At 45.3% G+C, this 19,157-nt stretch overlaps 1 protein-coding gene across 1 annotated transcript; it reads right to left on the bottom strand.

The window, feature by feature from the left end:
- Positions 1–767: 767 nt before the first annotated feature.
- On the bottom strand, positions 768–19,096 carry PSMD10 (proteasome 26S subunit, non-ATPase 10). Its single transcript, XM_075835801.1, has 5 exons — positions 18,936–19,096; positions 12,551–12,649; positions 4,500–4,646; positions 2,712–2,878; positions 768–1,180 (listed from the first exon to the last, which is right to left on the bottom strand). The coding sequence occupies exons 1-5, from the start codon at positions 19,050–19,052 to the stop codon at positions 1,027–1,029; spliced, it is 684 nt and encodes a 227-aa protein (XP_075691916.1). The 5' UTR covers positions 19,053–19,096; the 3' UTR covers positions 768–1,026.
- Between the last annotated feature and the right edge of the window lie 61 nt (positions 19,097–19,157).

Raw genomic sequence — 19,157 nt, forward strand, 5'->3', positions numbered from 1 at the left:
CTTTCACTGCCAAGGATGTATGTAATATTTCATGACTCTAATTTTTAAATTTAGTCAAATTCATGAATTTTTCAAACAGCCATAAGAGCCATACAGGGATAGGAAAAGTACATATTCTCCTCCTGTCCCTAAACGTTGCTTCCACATCCCCCGCCTTCCCCTTCACAGGCTGAAGGGATTGCTGCAAATATCTTTGCATAAATTAGCTAGAGCTGAGAGTCTTCGCTTTAATAGAAAACTCTAGCACAAGCTGTGACCTAGCCTGAGAGAGCAGTTAGTAGCAAGGACTTATCCGCTTCATTCTTGGCTACTGAAGTGCCTTCCTGCCAGGATATATGAGATACGTTTTTAGCAGGCAAAGGGCTAAATACAAACTCTATAGTGTGTTCATTGAAGACTGCTGATCAGTCAAATTTCCCACCATTGCCTTAGAGAGTCATCAGTAAAAAACTACACACGGGGACTCTCAAAAGACCAATGTCTGTTAACAGTCTTGACAAGGAAGCCATAGAGAGTTTGAGCGCTGTACCCTGGACTGCTCCTATTCATGACAGGAGAAAATCTGATTAATGAAATATACCTGGAAATCGATAAATATGCAATCGTACACTGTACAAGCGCTCATTCCACTTACTTACACTTTACTTATCTCACAACAAGTGCATTGAACGCATCTATCCGAAACGTAATCAGCCACTTATTTTCCATATATGTGGAATCAGTATAATTATATTTTAAGAGAATTAGACAAATAATTTCGATCAAAATAGCCACTACTTTTTGCATTTATTTGTGAATGAATACTAATGCTTACAATATATATGTTTCATCCATTAAGGAGGTTCCAAGAACCTGGCACAGATCTATAAAAAAAAAGCATGGAACTTGCTGTTGGTGTATACCGTCAATGAAGGTTCCTATAAAAATAGTCCAAACTAGTGAGAACATATAGCGCAGAGTAGGTCAACGTGACGGTAAATCTACAAGTTATGGATCTAGTGATGTTCTATATTTGTAGAAAAATAACTAGCCCTCCACTATTCTTCTAAGCAATGTACCCAGTCCTCCTCTAGCTACTTGTAGTGGCGTCTTCTCATCTTTATTTTCTATATAAATACTTGCTCCATTTTCTACCAAGAACTTGGCTTCGTCTGTTCGCTCCTCATCACAGGCAAGATGACTGAAAGAGAGAAAATAGGATTATCTATAGAACGGTTCATAGTAAGGTTTTGACCAGCAAGTTTTAAACGATTCTTATTTAGATGTGACGTTTTGAATGGAGCCATAATAAAACTACAGCAGAGGACCTACCGTAGCTCCGTATGCCTTTACTGGAGGATTTCATAGGTGCACTGAGCTCCGTACAGCCTTGTGCACTGTTGTACAGGCTCATTGCACATGGCTCAGTCGTCTGCATGAGCCCAAATCGCTGTCTATAGAAATGCAGATCTGCAAAATTCCTCCAGTCAAGCGAGATCTTTAATTTTTTTTTGCTGTGATTTGACAGCATCATGTGCATAGACACTTATTACAAGCAGTTTGTGCACAGCCCTAGCCTAAGCGCTCTCTCTTGTAACGAACTGTGCACCTGTGCTAGCTAAATATGAGCAGGACATGCTTTCAAAATGAACTAGAATGTTTCCATCCGTTGACAGCAAACAGATATAGAAAATAGTGAGGAATTGAGACAAGAAGTATGAGATTTATTAAAACTGGTGCATCATAAGTGCGAGTCTTCGCCGGTGTGTCCGGTTGAGGAATTTGCGATAGGCAAAAAAAAACAACGCCAAGTTGGACCAGGCATTATTTTCCAACACCGACCTCATGCACACGAACGTATTTTTTTCCTCCCGTAAATACCGCCGTAAATACGGGTCCTTTGTCACACGTATTCAACCAATATTCCACCAGTATGTACGGACCCGTAAATACGGGTACGGTGTCACCAGTATTCCACCCGTATTTACGGACCAGTTTTCTCTGCACTAATCGGCAGCCCCTTCTCTCTATCAGTGCTTGAAAGAGAGAAGGGGCAGCGTTTCCGCAGCGATTGAAAGTAAAAGAAGTTCATACGTACCGTTGTCTTGGTGACGCGTCCCTCTTTTGACATCCAGTCCGACTTCCCTGGATGACGCGGAAGTCCATGTGACTGCTGCAGCCTGTGATTGGCTGCAGCGGTCACATGGGATGAAACGTCATCCCGGGAAGCTGGTCTGGAGGAAGCAGGTAAGTTAACTTTTAATACCATTAACTCCAGCGGTAGTCACTGTCCCGGGTGCTGAAAGAGTTACTGCCGATCAGTTAACTCTTTCAGCACCCTGGACAGTGACTATCCCGTGCCGTTATTATGGCTTTTAAATAGGACATGTACTATATTTTTCCATGGCACGGGCACCTTGCCGTAAGCATACGGGAAGGTACCCGTGGCCAATAGAAGTCTAAGGGCCTGTAATTACAGGCGTTTTTACGTTCGTGTGCATGAGGCCTTTCTACTCAGATTTCGATAAAACAGAAGCGACTGAAGGCCCACTTCAAAACGTTGCAAATGCCATATTTATCAACACCATCAAACGGTTTTAAATACATTGATAGAATTTCTCCAATGTAAGAAAATTGTAGAACCTTTCATTATTCAAAGGCCAAAGAAAGTGACACTGCTTGCAGGAGGATATTAGCATTACTATTATTACAGGTTCAGTGATATTACTTACAGAGCTGTATTCCCTTCAGTGTCTTGTATGTTCGTTGATGCTTTATGTTTTAGGAGGATTTCTACAATCTTCAGGTTGCCTTTGGAAGCAGCACGATGCAGAGGTGTGGACTCCAGTTTGTCCTTTGCATCCGGCGAGGCACCATTTTCAAGTAGCAAAACTGCAATCTGCAAAAAGTAGACAAGGAGAGGTTATAGATACAGCATCTCAAACAAAGAATATGCACAGAAGAATGTGGTAGCTTAAAAGTTTATGTATACTTTTTATTTTACAACAATGGTCGCAAGGAGCCAGCTTTCTAGGAATTTAATGACCGATGACCACTCGACTGTACTGCTTGAGTCCTAGATAAGGCAGGATAGCAGCACTCTACACACAGATAAGGCAACTTCTAGAACTTCCGTCACTCCCTCGAGAAGGAGAATGTACGTTCTCACATCCTAGAGACTGTAAGGCCTCGTGCACACTTCCTTCACCGTTTTTGCGGCTATTATTGACGGATCCGTGTGCCCGTTTTGTTGGCTGTGTGGTTTCCGTGTGCTCTCCCGTGTTTCCGTTTCGGAGCATGGTACTGTCCAGGGTGCTGAAAGAGCAGGGATGTTCAACGCTAGTCACTGTACAAAGTGCTGAAAGAGTTAATGGGCTGCACTGATCGGCGGTAACTCTTTCAGCACCCTGGACAGTGACTAGCGCTGAAGAATGACCATGCTCGGCACTCGCAAAATACAATTTTAATGAAATAAAAAAAAAAAAATCAGTTCATACTTACCCAGAACTCCCTGCATTTTCCTCCTGTCCGGCCTCCTGGGATGACGTTTCATCCCATGTCACCGCTGCAGCCAATCACAGGCTGTAGTGGCGGTCACACCGGACTGGATGACGTCAGAATGCCCGCCTCCAGGGATGACTTCATCCCATGTGACTGCCTCTGCAGCCAATCACAGGCTGCAGCGGCCACATTGACTGCTGCGTCATACAGGAAGGTCGGACTGGAGGAAGAAGAGGGACTCGTCACCAAGACATCGACCGGGGTACGTATGAACTGCTTTTTATTTTTAGCAGCAGCCTCTTCTCTCTATCAGTGCTGGATAGAGATAAGTGGCTGCCGATTAGTGTAATATCTCTAAAGTACTTCTGCCCACCCGGCCGTTGCTAGGCAACGGCTCAGTCACACACGGACGGCACACAGATGCCTTCCACATGTGCATTGTTTTTTTGACGGCCCCGTTGACTTGCATGGGCCTCACGGTCATGGAATCTCGGACCAAAGTAGGACATGCTATGCTTTTGTCGGAACGGAGCAACGGGACCGTCAAAAAAACTAAAGTGTGCATGGCCCCATTGAAATGAATGGGTCAGGGTGCTAGCCGTCAGAAAAAACGGCTAGCACCCTGAAGAAAAAGACTGAAGTGGGCATGAAGCCTACTGACACATTTCTGACCATTAACTCCCATTCATTCCAATCCAACTGCCATTAAGCACCATAAAGTATATTGCAATAAAAATCCATATATTTAACAGTCAAAGGTTGTTAGTATCTCTATTTTTTATTGTATAGTTTTATTCTTCAGTCCAAAACTCAAGCCTTCTTGAACGAGAAAATGTTAAATATTGCAAATGGATTACATTTTTGTTTAGTTGTGGAATGTTTATTATAATATCATAAGAAAAATGAAACATTTGTGACGGATATTTAAAGCAGAGTTTAAAAAGTAAATACATTCAATAAAACTGAACATCAATAACGTGTTAATGATCAGGGAGTCTGACAAGAAGAACACATAATACCTCGAGCTTGTTCTTGGAGGCAGCATAGTGCAGAGGCGTGCAGCCATTCTGATTGGTCGCGTTCATTTGTGCCCTTTTCCCTATTAGGGCTCTAACTATATCAGTGCGTCCTGCAGAAGAAGCAATGTGAAGAGGAGTCCACCCTGCCTGGGAGTGAGAAAGAGCGCACACTTCAGGTCATCCTCTGATAAAACATATTGTAATCTCCTCCAATCATGTGTTTGTAGTCTGTGCATTTCATTTACATTGGTCTCCATGTGAAATGGATGAAAATAGAGTTTCATTGGGGAGCTCTTCAGACTACGACATTTGTTTAATCACTTAAAGAGGCTCTGTCACTACATTATAAGTGGCCTATATTGTACATGATGTGATCGGCGCTGTAATGTAGATTACAGCAGTGTTTTTGATTTAGAAAAACAATCATTTTTGACGGAATTATGACCTATTTTAGCTTTATACACCTCTCTCCAACGCCCAGTTAGTCAAAAAGTAAAACACGCCCAGTTTTCCATTAAGAAACTCATTCGCATAAAGCTAAAATAGGTCATAACTCCGTCAAAAATAAAAAACACTGCTGTAATTTACATTACAGCGCCGATCACATCATGTACAATATAGGGCACTTATAATGTGGTGACAGAGCCTCTTTAAAAATAAAAAAATTAAAAAAATAATATAAATATATATATATATATACACACACACACATCGTTTTTACTGGTACCATATTTTGGTACGTAGAACTTTTTGATCACTCTATTTCAAAAGAAAACTGAGACTTTGCTGGTTTAAATGTTTTGTTTTTTTACGGCGTTCACAGTGCGAGTTAAATAATGATATATTGGAATAGTTCAGACTTTTACGGACGCAGCGATACAAATTGTTAATTTTTTACATTACTTTAGAGGAAAAATTGTTTTTTGTTTATTTTTAACTCTTAACATATATATTTTTTTCACTACTAACGTTTTTACACATTTTATTAGTCCCCCTTGGGGACTTTGAACAAGCGATCGTTAGATCGCTGGTACAATATATTGCAATACTAATGTATTGCAGTATATCGTCATTTTCATAGGCTTCTGTTAAAGCGAACCTTCCACCTGCCCATACATGTGCAGCATGCAATAGGCACTGCTGCACAAACCCTGGGGCACTTTACATTTTTTTTCCTATCCTCCTCCGTTATTTAGATATAGGTGCCGTTATATTTGACGGCCGATATGTAAATCACCCCTGAACTGTCAAAATGGCGTGAAAATGGAATGTAGGCGTTAGTATCGCTGTGACACTGTCCAATCAGCTACTGATAGTGGCGATACTGCTTATGCGGTGTGATCTCTCTTGCGAGAACAGTCTTTCCTTCAATGTCTCAAGAGCTGGAGAGCAAGTGCGCACCTACACACACAGCTCCGCCGCGGCGGAACAGAAGAGAAGAAGAATGTGAGACAGGGAAAAACGGGAAAAAATTATTCGTGGGGTAGAAAATGAAAAAAAAAAACAGCAGTTCCTCCATGTTTTCTTGCATGCCGTTTTTACGGAATTCACTGTGCAATTAAAACAACATGTTAACTTTATTCTCTGGATCAATATGACTACGGCGATACCAAATGTATATAGTTTTTTCTATTTTTTATTACTTTTACAAGTAGAAACCTAAGTGTAAAAAAGAAAATGTATTTTGTGTCGCCAAATTCCGAGAGCCTCAAATTTTTTATTTTTCCGTCGATTAAATAGTATGAGGGCTTATTTTTTGCGGGGTAAGCTGCAGTTTTTAATAATACCATTTTGGTGTAAATGCAACGGTTTGATCACGTTTTATTTCATTTTTTGTGGGAGATTAGGTGACCAAAAAATAGCAATTAGACCTACCGGTAATTGTATTTCCAGGAATCCATCATGACAGCACTACAGGAGGTTGCCCTCTTGACCTCTGTAGGGACAGGAAGACAGAGAGGTTAAAAGGCCCCTCCCACCACCCACTTGCCAGTGTTTTTCAATTACTACACCAGGATGGATGCAACCCTATTTTATTTCTAGGGATAATAACTGACATGTTAAATGCACAAATCAGAATTCAATAAGGGAGGGAATATAATGGTGCTGTCATGATGGATTCCTGGAAATACAATTACCGGTAGGTCTAATTGCTATTTTCCAGTACATCCCTCATGACAGCACTACAGGAGCAATACCAGATTATAATGCTCAGGGCGGGACTATGGATTGGAGGACTTTCCGTCCAAAACTTAAATCCGTATCGGACAGCACATCGAGTCTATAATGTTTGTAAAACGTATGATGGCTTGACCAAGTGGCAGCTTTGCAGATTTGGTCAATAGAGGCTTCTCTTCTTTCTGCCCAGGATGCCGAGACTGCCCTTGTTGAATGGGCTCTGATGCCTTGTGGGGCACATAGTCCTTGGGACTTGTAGGCTTCTTGTATGGTGGTTTTTACCCATCTCGCTAGAGAGCCTTTTGAGGCTTTCTTTCCTCTATTCTTTCCCCCGAATAGGACAAATAGATTTTTATCTCGTCTCCAGGAGGAGGTTCTATCCAGATACTGAAGAATTGTTCGCCTGACATCCAGGCAATGGAATTTTTCTTCTTGTTGGTCTTTTGGATCTGGATAAAAGGAAGGTAGAATTATTTCTTGTTCTCTATGGAAAGCGGTAGATACCTTTGGAATAAATGAGGGATCCAGCTTTAGGATGATCTTATCCTCTTGTACTTTTAGGTACGGTTCTATGATTGATAGAGATTGGATTTCTCCAATCCTTCTTGCTGAAGTAATAGCGACTAAGAATGCAGCTTTTAGAGTTAAAAAATGCATACTAATTTTGTCGAGCGGCTCAAAGGGGGGCTCACAAAGAGTCGTTAACACCACATTCAAATCCCAGGTAGGAACTGATTTCTTTAGGGAAGGTTTCAGTTTAGAGACCGCTTGGGTGAATCTTCTGATCCACCGATGTTCAGCCAGAGGAGTGTTAAAAAAATTACCTAAGGCTGAAATCTGCACTTTTAAGGTACTAGGGCTAAGTCCTTTTTTGAATCCCGATTGTAAAAAATCTAGGATTTTTGCAATGTTGGGAGAAAAGGGATCTGGTCCTGGGATTCCATGCCAGGAACAGAATTTCTTCCAAATCTTTTGATAGATTTTTGAGGTAACTTCTTTATGACTTGATAAGATAGTTGAAATTACCTCGTCTGACAGACCGTGGTTCCTCAAGATCTGCCTTTCAGGATCCAGGCTGACAATTTCAGAGTCTCTATTCCCTGGAAGAATAAGGGACCCTGGGAGAGAAGATTCTCCTTGATTAGGGACCATTCTCCTGGGTCTACTTTTTTCCGACTCAGGAAATCTGCTGATAGGTTCTCTGAGCCTTTTAGGTGGACTGCCGTGACTGATAGGACGTTTTCTTCTGCCCAACTGAAAATTTGTGCAGAGAGGCCCTGAAGAAGAGTGTGTCTTGTTCCCCCTTGATGGCGAAGAAAGGACACTGCTGTCGTGTTGTCCGATAAAATTCTTATATGCTTCCCTTTTATGGTGGGTGAAGCTCTTATAAGTGTCTCCCATACAGCTCTTAGTTCTTTGAAGTTTGAAGACATCATCTTCATTTGACCAGTCCATGTGCCCTGAAAGTGTTGGTCTTGGATTACTGACCCCCAGCCGTGTTTGCTGGCATCTGTGGTAATCACTACATAAGGAGAAGTTCTCCAGGGGACTCCCTTGTCTATGTTGTTTGTGTAGAGCCACCACAGGAGAGATGATTTCACAGTCTCGGAAATTTGCATTTTTAAATTCAGGGAGTTTTGTTTTCGATCCCACCGGGATAAGATCAGATTCTGTAAGGGTCTGGAGTGAAATTGGCTCCATGGAATAGATTGGATGCAAGATGTCATCATTCCCAACATCCGCATACATTCCCTTATGGAACAGGCGTCTTTCCCCCAAAATTTTCTTACTTCTGCCAGTAGGAGTATTTGTTTCTCTCTTGGGAGGAAGGAATGTTGAAGGGAGGAGTCTAGCAGTACTCCTAAGAAGACCTTCTGTTTCTGGGGAGGAAGACTCGACTTCTGAAAGTTGATTATCCATCCCAATTTTTGTAGTAGGGAAAGAACCTGTGACTGATGACTGACTAAGATAGCAGGAGTATCTGCTGTCAACAAGAAGTCGTCTAGATATGGGATAATTACTATACCTTGACTTCTTATGAATGCCATGATCTCTGCCATAATTTTTGTAAAAATTCTGGGGGCGGAGGAAAGGCCGAAGGGGAGGCAGACAAACTGGAAGTGGAGAATGGAAGGACCGTCCTGAATTGCGAATCTGAGGAATCTCTGGTACGCGGGGTGGATAGGAACGTGATAATACGCATCCTTTAAATCGATCGTACACATTGATGCCTCTTCCCTTATTAGAGGAGTAGTCGATCTGATAGACTCCATCTTGAATTTCCGATAATTCACCCATTTGTTTAGGAACTTCAGGTTGATTATTGTCCTGTAGGAACCATCTGGTTTTTTGACCAAGAAGATTTTCGAATAGTGGCCCTTGCATATCTCGTTGTGGGGAACTGGGGAAATGGCTCTCAATCTGAGTAATTTCTGGACGTCCTGGATAAGTACCTGATGAAGATCTTTTGCTTGGTACTGGGTTATTAGGAATTTCTCTGGAGGAATGGAGGAAAATTCTATTTTGTATCCTTCTTCTATTATCTTTAGAACCCAGGGGTTCTGGGTTATTCTCGACCATTCGGGATAAAATTGTAGGAGTCTTCCCCCCACACTCTTGGCGTCATTGCTTTGAGGGCTGGAATGAATTATTTGGGTTAAGGAGATATCCTCGACCCCTTTTCCCTTTGGGGTAACTCCAGCGACCGGACTTCCCTTTCCCGCTGTAGTTCTGTGAAGTAGGATCCCTCTGTTGGCGAAATCTTCCAAATTGAGGGGGTTTTTTTTGGTTTCTCTTCAGGAAACCCCTTTTTTCTATCTGTTGCACTCTCCAGTATGTTATCAAGGAGAGGACCGAACATCAGAGACCCTGTAAATGGGATAGAACACAACTTGTTTTTGGACTTAGTATCTCCTGACCACATTTTGAGCCATAATGCTCTTCTAGCAGCATTTGAGAGAGCCCCATTCCTGGCAGCAAATCTAATAGATTCCGCTGAAGCGTCTACTAAGAATCCGGTTGCCATTTTTAGTAAAGGTAGAGATTCTAGTAGCTCTTGTCGTGATGTCTTCATCATCAGATGGGTCTCTAGCTGGTTTAGCCATATGAACATTGCTCTTGCTACTGATGTGGCCGCGATATTAGTGGAGATCAAGGCCGAGGAAGATTCCCACGCTCTTTTTAGTAGTCCATCTGCCTTTCGGTCCATGGCGTCCCTCAACTGAGAGGAATCTTCAAAGGGGATTGCGGTTTTTTTAGCAACCCTGGCGACTGGGACATCTACTTTTGGGATTTCATCCCAAGGCTTAGTGTCCTCTGGATCAAAGAGAAGTCTGTTCTTAAAATCTCTTGAAATGAAGAGCCTTTTTTCTGAATCTTCCCATTCAGTTGTCACCATTCTTTTAAGATTTTCGTTTACCGGAAAAACCCTTGTTTTCTTTCCCGTTAGACCTCCAAACATCTCATCCTGGATGGTATGTGGTTGGTCCACTTCGGGAATATCCATAGTTTCCCGTATTGCTTGAATTAGGGTATCAGACATCTCGGAAGAGAAGAAAAATTTTTTCTCTTGAGTGGAAGAAGTTGAAGGTAAGAGTTCGTCTCTTTCTTCTAACTCATCTTCCGATAGGTAATAGCACTCCTGTTCAGAGTCCGACCCCTGAGAAGGAGGCCGATATTTTTGATCCACTTCAATCCGTGGTCTTTTTGCCCGGGAGTGTGAGGGAGTTTCTTGCGGAGTGGCGAGGGAGGCTACTGACTGACCCACTTCCTCACGAATCATAGTCCTAAGTTCGGACATGAACGTTGGTTGTTCCTCCTTTAGTATTTTGGCAATACAATCCTGACACAATTGTTTTTTATGGGACTCTGGCAATTTTTTTGCACAAGTCGCACATTTTTTAACCTTCTTTTTATCAGTTTGTCTCTGAGAGAAATCTTTTTCCTAGAGAAAACAGAAGGTAGGTAAAGTATGGTGTACATACATAAGGGGTCATACCCTTCCCCAAGGGTGAGACTCACGTGACCCTGGGACATATCTGGAGTTCCATCAGGACGAGGAAGTTCCATATCGCGACAGGTAACAGGCAATGCAATATGCAAACCACAAAAAATAAATCCAAGTTAGAGTTATCAGCTCTAACTACATACCTGTGCGTGTCCCTTTAAATGCGGGCGTTTTGAATTTCCCGCCTTCCAAGATGGCCGCGGACCGGAAGTAGCCCGACGTCATATCCGGTCGGCTATTCGTCCAGCGTGTACCTGGAGTGCAGCCGCCATAGCCGGCGCTAAGGCTTGCTATGCGGTGCAGCGAGGATCCCTGCCGGTGCGTCCATGCCTATGGAGCTGCCGGTCCCCGCCTGGTCCGCGGTCCGGCCGAAGCCTGCTTGGGAAACCCCAGCCCCCACACACTACCAGAACCCTGCCTAGGATTCCTCCGGTAGGTGTCTTAGGGAGGGAGCTAAGGGACCCGTCGTATGAGGGGTGTTAGCCTGGGCTTTAGGGGGAAGAGAAGGGGGAGTGCACGGACCCCCCGATCTTGCCCCCTGCCCGAGTTTTTTCCTGCACTAATACAGGAGCGACGCTCTCTGCTCCTGACCCTTGTGGGGACAGGAAGAACACTGGCAAGTGGGTGGTGGGAGGGGCCTTTTAACCTCTCTGTCTTCCTGTCCCTACAGAGGTCAAGAGGGCAACCTCCTGTAGTGCGGTCATGAGGGATGTACTGGAAAATAGAGATTCTGGCGTTTACAATTTTTTTTTTTACGGCGTTCACCGTGTGGGTTAAATAATGATATATTGTAATAGTTCAGACTTTTACGGACGCAGCGATACCAATTAGGTTTATTTTCTTTCTTTTTTTTTATTATGCTCTAGGGGTAAAATGTTTGTTGTTTTTTTTTTTTTACACAAAACAACTTTATTTAACTAATTTTTACTTTTTTTATTAGTCCCCCTAGAGGACTTCAACCAGCGATCGTTAGATCGCTTGCATGATATACTGCATGATATACTGCAATACTAATGTATTGCATTATATTGTGATTCTGACAGGCAACTATTAATAGGTGTAGCCACCATCGCCCCCCCCTTCCCGCCCGCGATTGCATTGCGGGGGGGGGGGGGGGTGCGATGAGCTGATAGAAAGAGGGGGACGACCCCCTCTAACGATTTAAATGCTGCGGTCTCTGTTGACCGCGGCATTTAATGAGCGGGATCGCGCTCGAGCGCGATGCCACTAGTTACTCTGAGGTGTCGGCTGTAACATACTTCCCCTACCCGACTTTGGCATATGGATACGTCAAATGTCAGGAAGGGGTTAACAGATGCCTTTGAAAATGACGATACACTGCAATACATTAATACTGCAGTATACTCTACTAGAAATCTAACGATCGCTGGTTCAAGTCCCCTAGGAGGACTAAAAATGTGTAAAAAAAGGTTTAATAAAGTTAATAGTAGTGAGGCAGACAAAAGTCAGTCCTGGGGGCCTTCATGTGCCATGACAACCACCAGCGCCCTCCTCTTTTCAACGCTTCAGATGCTGCCGTCACCATTCATAGCAGCAATTTAAGGGTTAAACGGCCAGGAACAGTGCTGTTCCCGGCCGTTAGTCCCGGGGGTCAGGTGTAAAAGACAGCGGACACCCACAGCGTATGGGGCGCGCTCAGCCTGTGAGCATACTTCCCTATGACGCTTATCACTTACGTGATAATGAATCAAGGGGTTTAAGAGGAAGAGTGCCACTAGTCCTCAGCACGGAGGACTTCATCTCACTGATGGAGGATCTTTCTAAATTATTCTAAATACCAATCTCCAGTCTAGTTTTTGTGCGGCATGTGTTCCTGTATAAACGCACATATAAAACACAAACTTACATCATCTTTGCCATCAACAGGTACGCCTAGTCGAAGTAAATAGTCAGCAACTTCTGTCTGCCCTGCAGAGCATGCCCAGTGTAGGGGTGTCCTGTCATCCTAAACCAGCGTAAGGGTAGAGAGATAAAACATATTTAACAGTTATTTTTATAAAGTGTTTTTGTAGATGTTTCCCACAAGGTGCTCTATTAAACCCCCATAGAAGTTCTTTTTACCTAAAAATATGTAAAGATTCTGCCCTATTCTGCCATAAAGAGTCATCATTGAATGTATGGATGTAGCGCTAGCTGACGATGTGGTCATATGATTACGTCACCATGCTTACATACGGCTGCACAGGGGCAGAATTTACCTAACTTTTTCGGTGACTTTTCAGAATGAGCCGTCATAGGTGTGTACGTGAGGAATAAGTATTTCTGGCCATTATAGGACTGGTATACGGCACCTTTTTTTTTTAGCAGTTTTTCCCTCTGCAGGTTCTCTCCCTAATTGTCCGTTTTCTGTGAGCAGAGCCTAACGGCTATCATGTCTTCTATTCACTGCACATATAGAGGAGGAGAATCCTGTTTTCATATCTATCCATCACATGCACAATATGGACAAAAATATCAGGACACCTCTTAAACATTGAATACAAGTGTTTCCTTTTGTCCCACCGCCTCAGGTGTATTAAATAAAGCACCCAGCCATGCAGTCGCCTTTACTAACATTTGTGAAAGAATGGCTTCTAAAGAGCTCACTAAATCCCGGCGTGGTCCTGTAACAGGATGTCACCAATGCACCAAATGTGCGATGCATGAAATTACTTCCCTCCTAGATATTTTACAATCAACTGTAAATAGTATTTATTGGATAGTGGAAGTGTTTATGAACCACAGCAACTCAGCCACGAAGTGACAGGCCACGTACAGTTACAGGGCAGGGTCGCCGAGTGTCGAGGTGCAAAGTGCATAAAAATCACCAACACTCAGCTGACGCCAAACCTCCTCTGGCATTAACAGCCACACAAAAACGGTGTGCCGGGAGCTTTACGGTGAGGGTTTTCATAGGCCTAGCAGCTGAATGGCAGCCTTACATCACCGAGCACAGTGCCAAGCGTCGAATAGCCCCAGCCACTGAAACTTTGTGGGAACAGTTTGGGCAAGGCCATTTTTTATGTACCAGAATGACTGTGCCCCAGTGCACAATGCAAGGTCCATAAAGACATGGTTGGGTGAGCTTGATGTGGAAGAACTTAAATTGTCCCGCACAGACCCTCTTGTCTAACATCAGTGCCTGACCTCACAAATGTTCATCTGGATAAATTGGCAAAAATTCCCATGGGCACACTCCGAAATCTTGCAGAAAGCCTTCCAAGAAGAGTGGAAGCTGTTTTATCTGCAATGGGGGGAGGGGGGGGGGGGGACGGGGGACGACCAACTCCATATTAAGGTCTTTGGATTTAGAATGAGATGTCATAAAAGCTCCTGTAGGTGTCCCAATATGTTTGTTCATATAGTGCATATAGTAGCAGTCAAAAGTTTGGACACATAAGACAATGTTGGCTACTCTTGATTCAGAACTTACAAGCCTATGTATGACTAAATTGTACGATTTGTAAGGATGTTAATAAATAAAATGTTTAACCGGTTAAGGACTAGGCTGTTTCACAGCTAAATGAACAGAGAAAATTTTACAATCTTCATTGGTTTAAAATGGATCACGTAGTCGAGGCCACGCCCATAATCACGGGTCGTAATCACGGCCCGTAATTACAGACCCATAGACTTCTATTGGCCACGGGTACCTTCCCGTTTGCTTAGGGGAAGGTGCCCGTGCCATTGAAAAATATGGAACATGGCCTATTTCAGGCCGTAATTACGGCACGGGCAGGCCCATAGAAGTCTATGGGGCTCCCGTAATTACGGGTGGCTACGTGTGTGCACCCGTAATTATGGGAGCGTTGCTAGGCGACGTCAGGGGATGGTCACTGTCCAGGGTGCTGAGATTTAACTGATCGGCAGTAACTCTTTCAGCACCCGGGACAGTGACTACTGCTGGAGTTAATAGTATTAAAAGTTAGCTTACCTGCTTCTTCCTCCAGTCCGGCCTCCCGAGATGACGTTTCACCCCATGTCACCGCTGCAGCCAATCACAGGCTGCAGCGGTCACATGGACTGCCGCGTCATCCAAGGTCGGACTGGATGTCAAAAGAGGGACGCGTCACCAAGACAACGGCCAGGGTACATATGAACTTCTTTTATTTTACTTTCAATCGCTGCGGAAACTCTGCCCGAAAGGGCTGCCCCTTCTCTCTATTCAGAACTGATAGAGAGAAGGGGCTGCCAATTAGTGCAGAGAAAACGGCTCCGTAAATACGGGTGAAATACGGGTCGAATACGTGTGACCAAGGACTCGTATTTACGGGAGGAAAAAAATACATTTGTGTGCATGAGGCCGAAGTTGTCTTTATTCCTCGCATTCCCCTCGTTCCAAATGATGTTCCTTTCGAGTTCAAGCGGCAACAGTTCCCAGTACTGTAAATTCATACTGAGAGGTATTTAAATAGTGAGCTTTTACTCTATACCGTAAGTCAACCTCCCGAGCATATTTTTCCATTTTAATTGACCGAAAACAAAAGCCATCACAATTGCCAAATGTGTACAAAATATTTCACCCATTTGAAAAGAGTCCTGGAAGTGTCCTGGTTAGAATTCCGTCTTAGTCTTCCCGATTAGATCCAGGGCTTTCGCCGATAGCAGAGACAACACATGTGGAGGGTCAGCGTCTGACGACACCTGTGCGACGTTACAGGGGAGGGGGCGTTTGCGGGAAACGTCACACAGGTGTTGTCAGACGCCGACCCTCCCCACGTGTTGTCTCTGCTATCGGTCACATGTTCAGGGACCAACAGATTGGTCCCCGATACTCTGCCCAGTGCTGTTAGCAACAGCCAGAGCTGTGTGCACGCCATCGCGCATGCACACTCTCTGAAGTGCCGCTGTAATTTGTCTATAAGGCGGAATTCAGAGACCCTGACCGCTGGCTGTAAAAACATAGCCATCGGTCGGGAACTGTTAAACTTATTTGATATTGAGTGACAACTAAGGGGTTATTCCAAGATCAACATTTATAAACGTATAATCGCTGGGGGCCCTCCACCGATCACAAGAATGAAGGTCCCGAGCACCCCAATTCCCCCTTATTCCTAGTACACAGAATACCCCCCCTCACTCCTAGTACACATCAAGGGCCCCTCTCATTCCTAGTACCCAGCATGGACTCCCCCCCCCCCCCTCTCATTCCTAGTACCCAGCATGGACTCTCCCCCCTCTCATTCCTAGTACCCAGCATGGACTCTCCCCCCTCTCATTCCTAGTACCCAGCATGGACTCTCCCCCCTCTCATTCCTAGTACCCAGCATGGACTCTCCCCCCTCTCATTCCTAGTACCCAGCATGGACTCTCCCCCCTCTCATTCCTAGTACCCAGCATGGACTCTCCCCCCTCTCATTCCTAGTACCCAGCATGGACTCTCCCCCCTCTCATTCCTAGTACCCAGCATGGACTCTCCCCCCTCTCATTCCTAGTACCCAGCATGGACCCCCCCCCCCTCTCATTCCTAGTACCCAGCATGGACCCCCCCCCTCTCATTCCTAGTACCCAGCATGGACTCCCCCCCCTCTCATTCCTAGTACCCAGCATGGACTCCCCCCCCCCTCTCATTCCTAGTACCCAGCATGGACTCCCCCCCCCCCCCTCTCATTCCTAGTACCCAGCATGGACTCCCCCCCCTCTCATTCCTAGTACCCAGCATGGACTCCCCCCCCCTCTCATTCCTAGTACCCAGCATGGACCCCCCCCCCCTCTCATTCCTAGTACCCAGCATGGACCCCCCCCCTCTCATTCCTAGTACCCAGCATGGACTCCCCCCCCTCTCATTCCTAGTACCCAGCATGGACTCCCCCCCCCTCTCATTCCTAGTACCCAGCATGGACTCCCCCCCCCCTCTCATTCCTAGTACCCAGCATGGACTCCCCCCCCCCCCCCCTCTCATTCCTAGTACCCAGCATGGACTCCCCCCTTCTCATTCCTAGTACCCAGCATGGACTCCCCCCTTCTCATTCCTAGTACCCAGCATGGACTCCCCCCCCCTCTCATTCCTAGTACCCAGCATGGACTCCCCCCCCCCCCCTCTCATTCCTAGTACCCAGCATGGACTCCCCCCCTCTCATTCCTAGTACCCAGCATGGACTCCCCCCCCCTCTCATTCCTAGTACCCAGCATGGACTCCCCCCTTCTCATTCCTAGTACCCAGCATGGACTCCCCCCCCCTCTCATTCCTAGTACCCAGCATGGCCCCCCTCTCATTCCTAGTACCCAGCATGGTCCCCTCTCATTCCTAGTACCCAGCATGGTCCCCTCTCATTCCTAGTACCCAGCATGGACTCCCCCCCCCTCTCATTCCTAGTACCCAGCATGGACTCCCCCCTTCTCATTCCTAGTACCCAGCATGGACTCCCCCCCCCCTCTCATTCCTAGTACCCAGCATGGACCCCCCCCCCTCTCATTCCTAGTACCCAGCATGGACTCCCCCCCCCCTCTCATTCCTAGTACCCAGCATGGACTCCCCCCCTCTCATTCCTAGTACCCAGCATGGACTCCCCCCTTCTCATTCCTAGTACCCAGCATGGACTCCCCCCCCCCCCTCTCATTCCTAGTACCCAGCATGGACTCCCCCCCTCTCATTCCTAGTACCCAGCATGGCCCCCCTCTCATTCCTAGTACCCAGCATGGTCCCCCTCATTCTTAGTACCCAGCATGGCCCCACTCAATCTTAGTACCCAGCATGGCCCCGGCCCTCTCATTCCTACTACCCAGCACAGCCCCCCCTCTCATTCTTCCAGCTTCCTTTCCTATGACGCTACGTGGTGCTGGAAATGCTCCTCCTCCTGCTCGCTCTACCCCAGTGATGCTGGCAGCTTCTCTCTCCTGATGTGCCTAGCAAGTCTCCTTATGCTCTCCCTGGTCCAGTGATGCGGCACGCTCCTGCATCAAGATGGTTCACAGCGCATGTAAGTCCAATTTGCAATCTTTTCAAAGGGGTTTAAAAAGCGGTCTTTGGTCAGATCATGGCGTGGTCTGCTCATGGCGTGGGCAGCTTCCATAGACTATAAAGCCACATGCATACAATACATATTACGTGTGAATTTGTTGTACGGAATTTCCAGGAGCAAATTCGCAGCATAATACAGTACCAGCAAAGTGAATGAGATATCGAGTAATCTCATCTACAAGTCGAAGAATTTTTGCCCAAATAAATTGACCTGTGGTGTAGATTTTAAAATCGGTCACAGAAAAATTCAGTCTGAATGAGCAGATCTTCTCAAGGGGTGGTGTCACTGTATATCCTATTAGAGAAAAATGCCTCTCAACATATCATACTCTTCTCCTCCCTAAGGGTGCAGTCACACGCGGCAGATTTTGTTGCAGAAATTTTCCGTGACTGTAAACAAGGCCTAAGAGTAGGTGAATGGATGAGGTATAGATGTGTGGTTCCCACCATGATGAAGGGGCAGGGAGTGATGGTGCTTTGCTGGTGAAAAGTTGGCAATTGATGCAGAATTTACGGCACACTTAACCACAGCATTCCGTCTGGTTTGCGTTTAGTTGGGCCATTATAAGTTTTTAATGCAGAATTTCAGAAATGTTGTGCATTTGTATTGCCACGCATGTATTTGTCCCAGACTATAGTCAATTATACAATTTGCTTTACCACTAACCCCATAAACAACGGCGTTCGACATCTGACCAACGGATCCGATTTCTATCACTCGGCACAGATCATTTTTAGTACTATAGACGCGCTGCAGTCATTACCACGCTGCTTTTACGAGGCAGTTTTTGGCCGCACATCTTGTACAGGTGAAAGGCATTGGTGGGCACAACCTAAAATCAGTCGGATGGGTAATGATAGTAGTTATGCCTACGGCATCACCATGCATTTCCCCTGCAGAAGCTGCTTCAGTAGAAATGTAGTATTACACGCGGAGTCCGTGACCGCTGCTCTTTGTTAGGCCTATAGAGGGAGGTTTCCAGGCCACGGACCCACGTAAGGTCAATAGGGCATATAAAGCGGGGGTTGGAGTGATGAGATTAGGACTTATGTACATCTGTATGAGCCCTTATAATACTCACTTGGCTATATTACCATAGGGGGAAAAGTGGGCACATCATCTCCTGACACATGAAGCCATAGGGTGGTCTCTAGGTCCTCGGGTCACCTACATGAGGCTGTTACTATAGTTACATGACAAGGTAATAATGGTCTCCACCTTCTAAACGTGTAGAGCATGCTGAGAGTAGTAGTCCCACAACAGCTACACAAGCTATTGCCATTAACTTACCTGGTCTGTTTTGGTGGCCAAAGACTTATCTGCTAGAACCTTGCTCCTCAGCTCGTCCAGCTGTCCCCTGTACGCCAGGTTACACACCTCCACATCAGACACTCTCACCTCCTCCATGCTGACAAAGGGAAAGAAGCCGCCTGCTACATACAGCCAATCAACAAGTTCCAAATCTCTGACGTAAGAGCAAGAAAAGTACCGCGAAGAGTTATGGGAATTGTA

This window comes from Rhinoderma darwinii, chromosome 8 (genome assembly GCF_050947455.1).
Source record: "Rhinoderma darwinii isolate aRhiDar2 chromosome 8, aRhiDar2.hap1, whole genome shotgun sequence".
NCBI lineage: Eukaryota > Metazoa > Chordata > Amphibia > Anura > Rhinodermatidae > Rhinoderma > Rhinoderma darwinii.

Bases quoted from the DNA above. Each gene is read 5' to 3' on its own strand.
- PSMD10 (XM_075835801.1), bottom strand. From the start codon at position 19,052: ATGGAGGAGGTGAGAGTGTCTGATGTGGAGGTGTGTAACCTGGCGTAC. The intron at 2,879-4,499 runs GTATTATGTGTT...TACTTTTTGCAG, and splicing joins CCTCCAAGAACAAGCTCGAG to ATTGCAGTTTTGCTACTTGA. The intron at 1,181-2,711 runs GTAAGTAATATC...TCTCTCTTTCAG, and splicing joins ACTGAAGGGAATACAGCTCT to TCATCTTGCCTGTGATGAGG.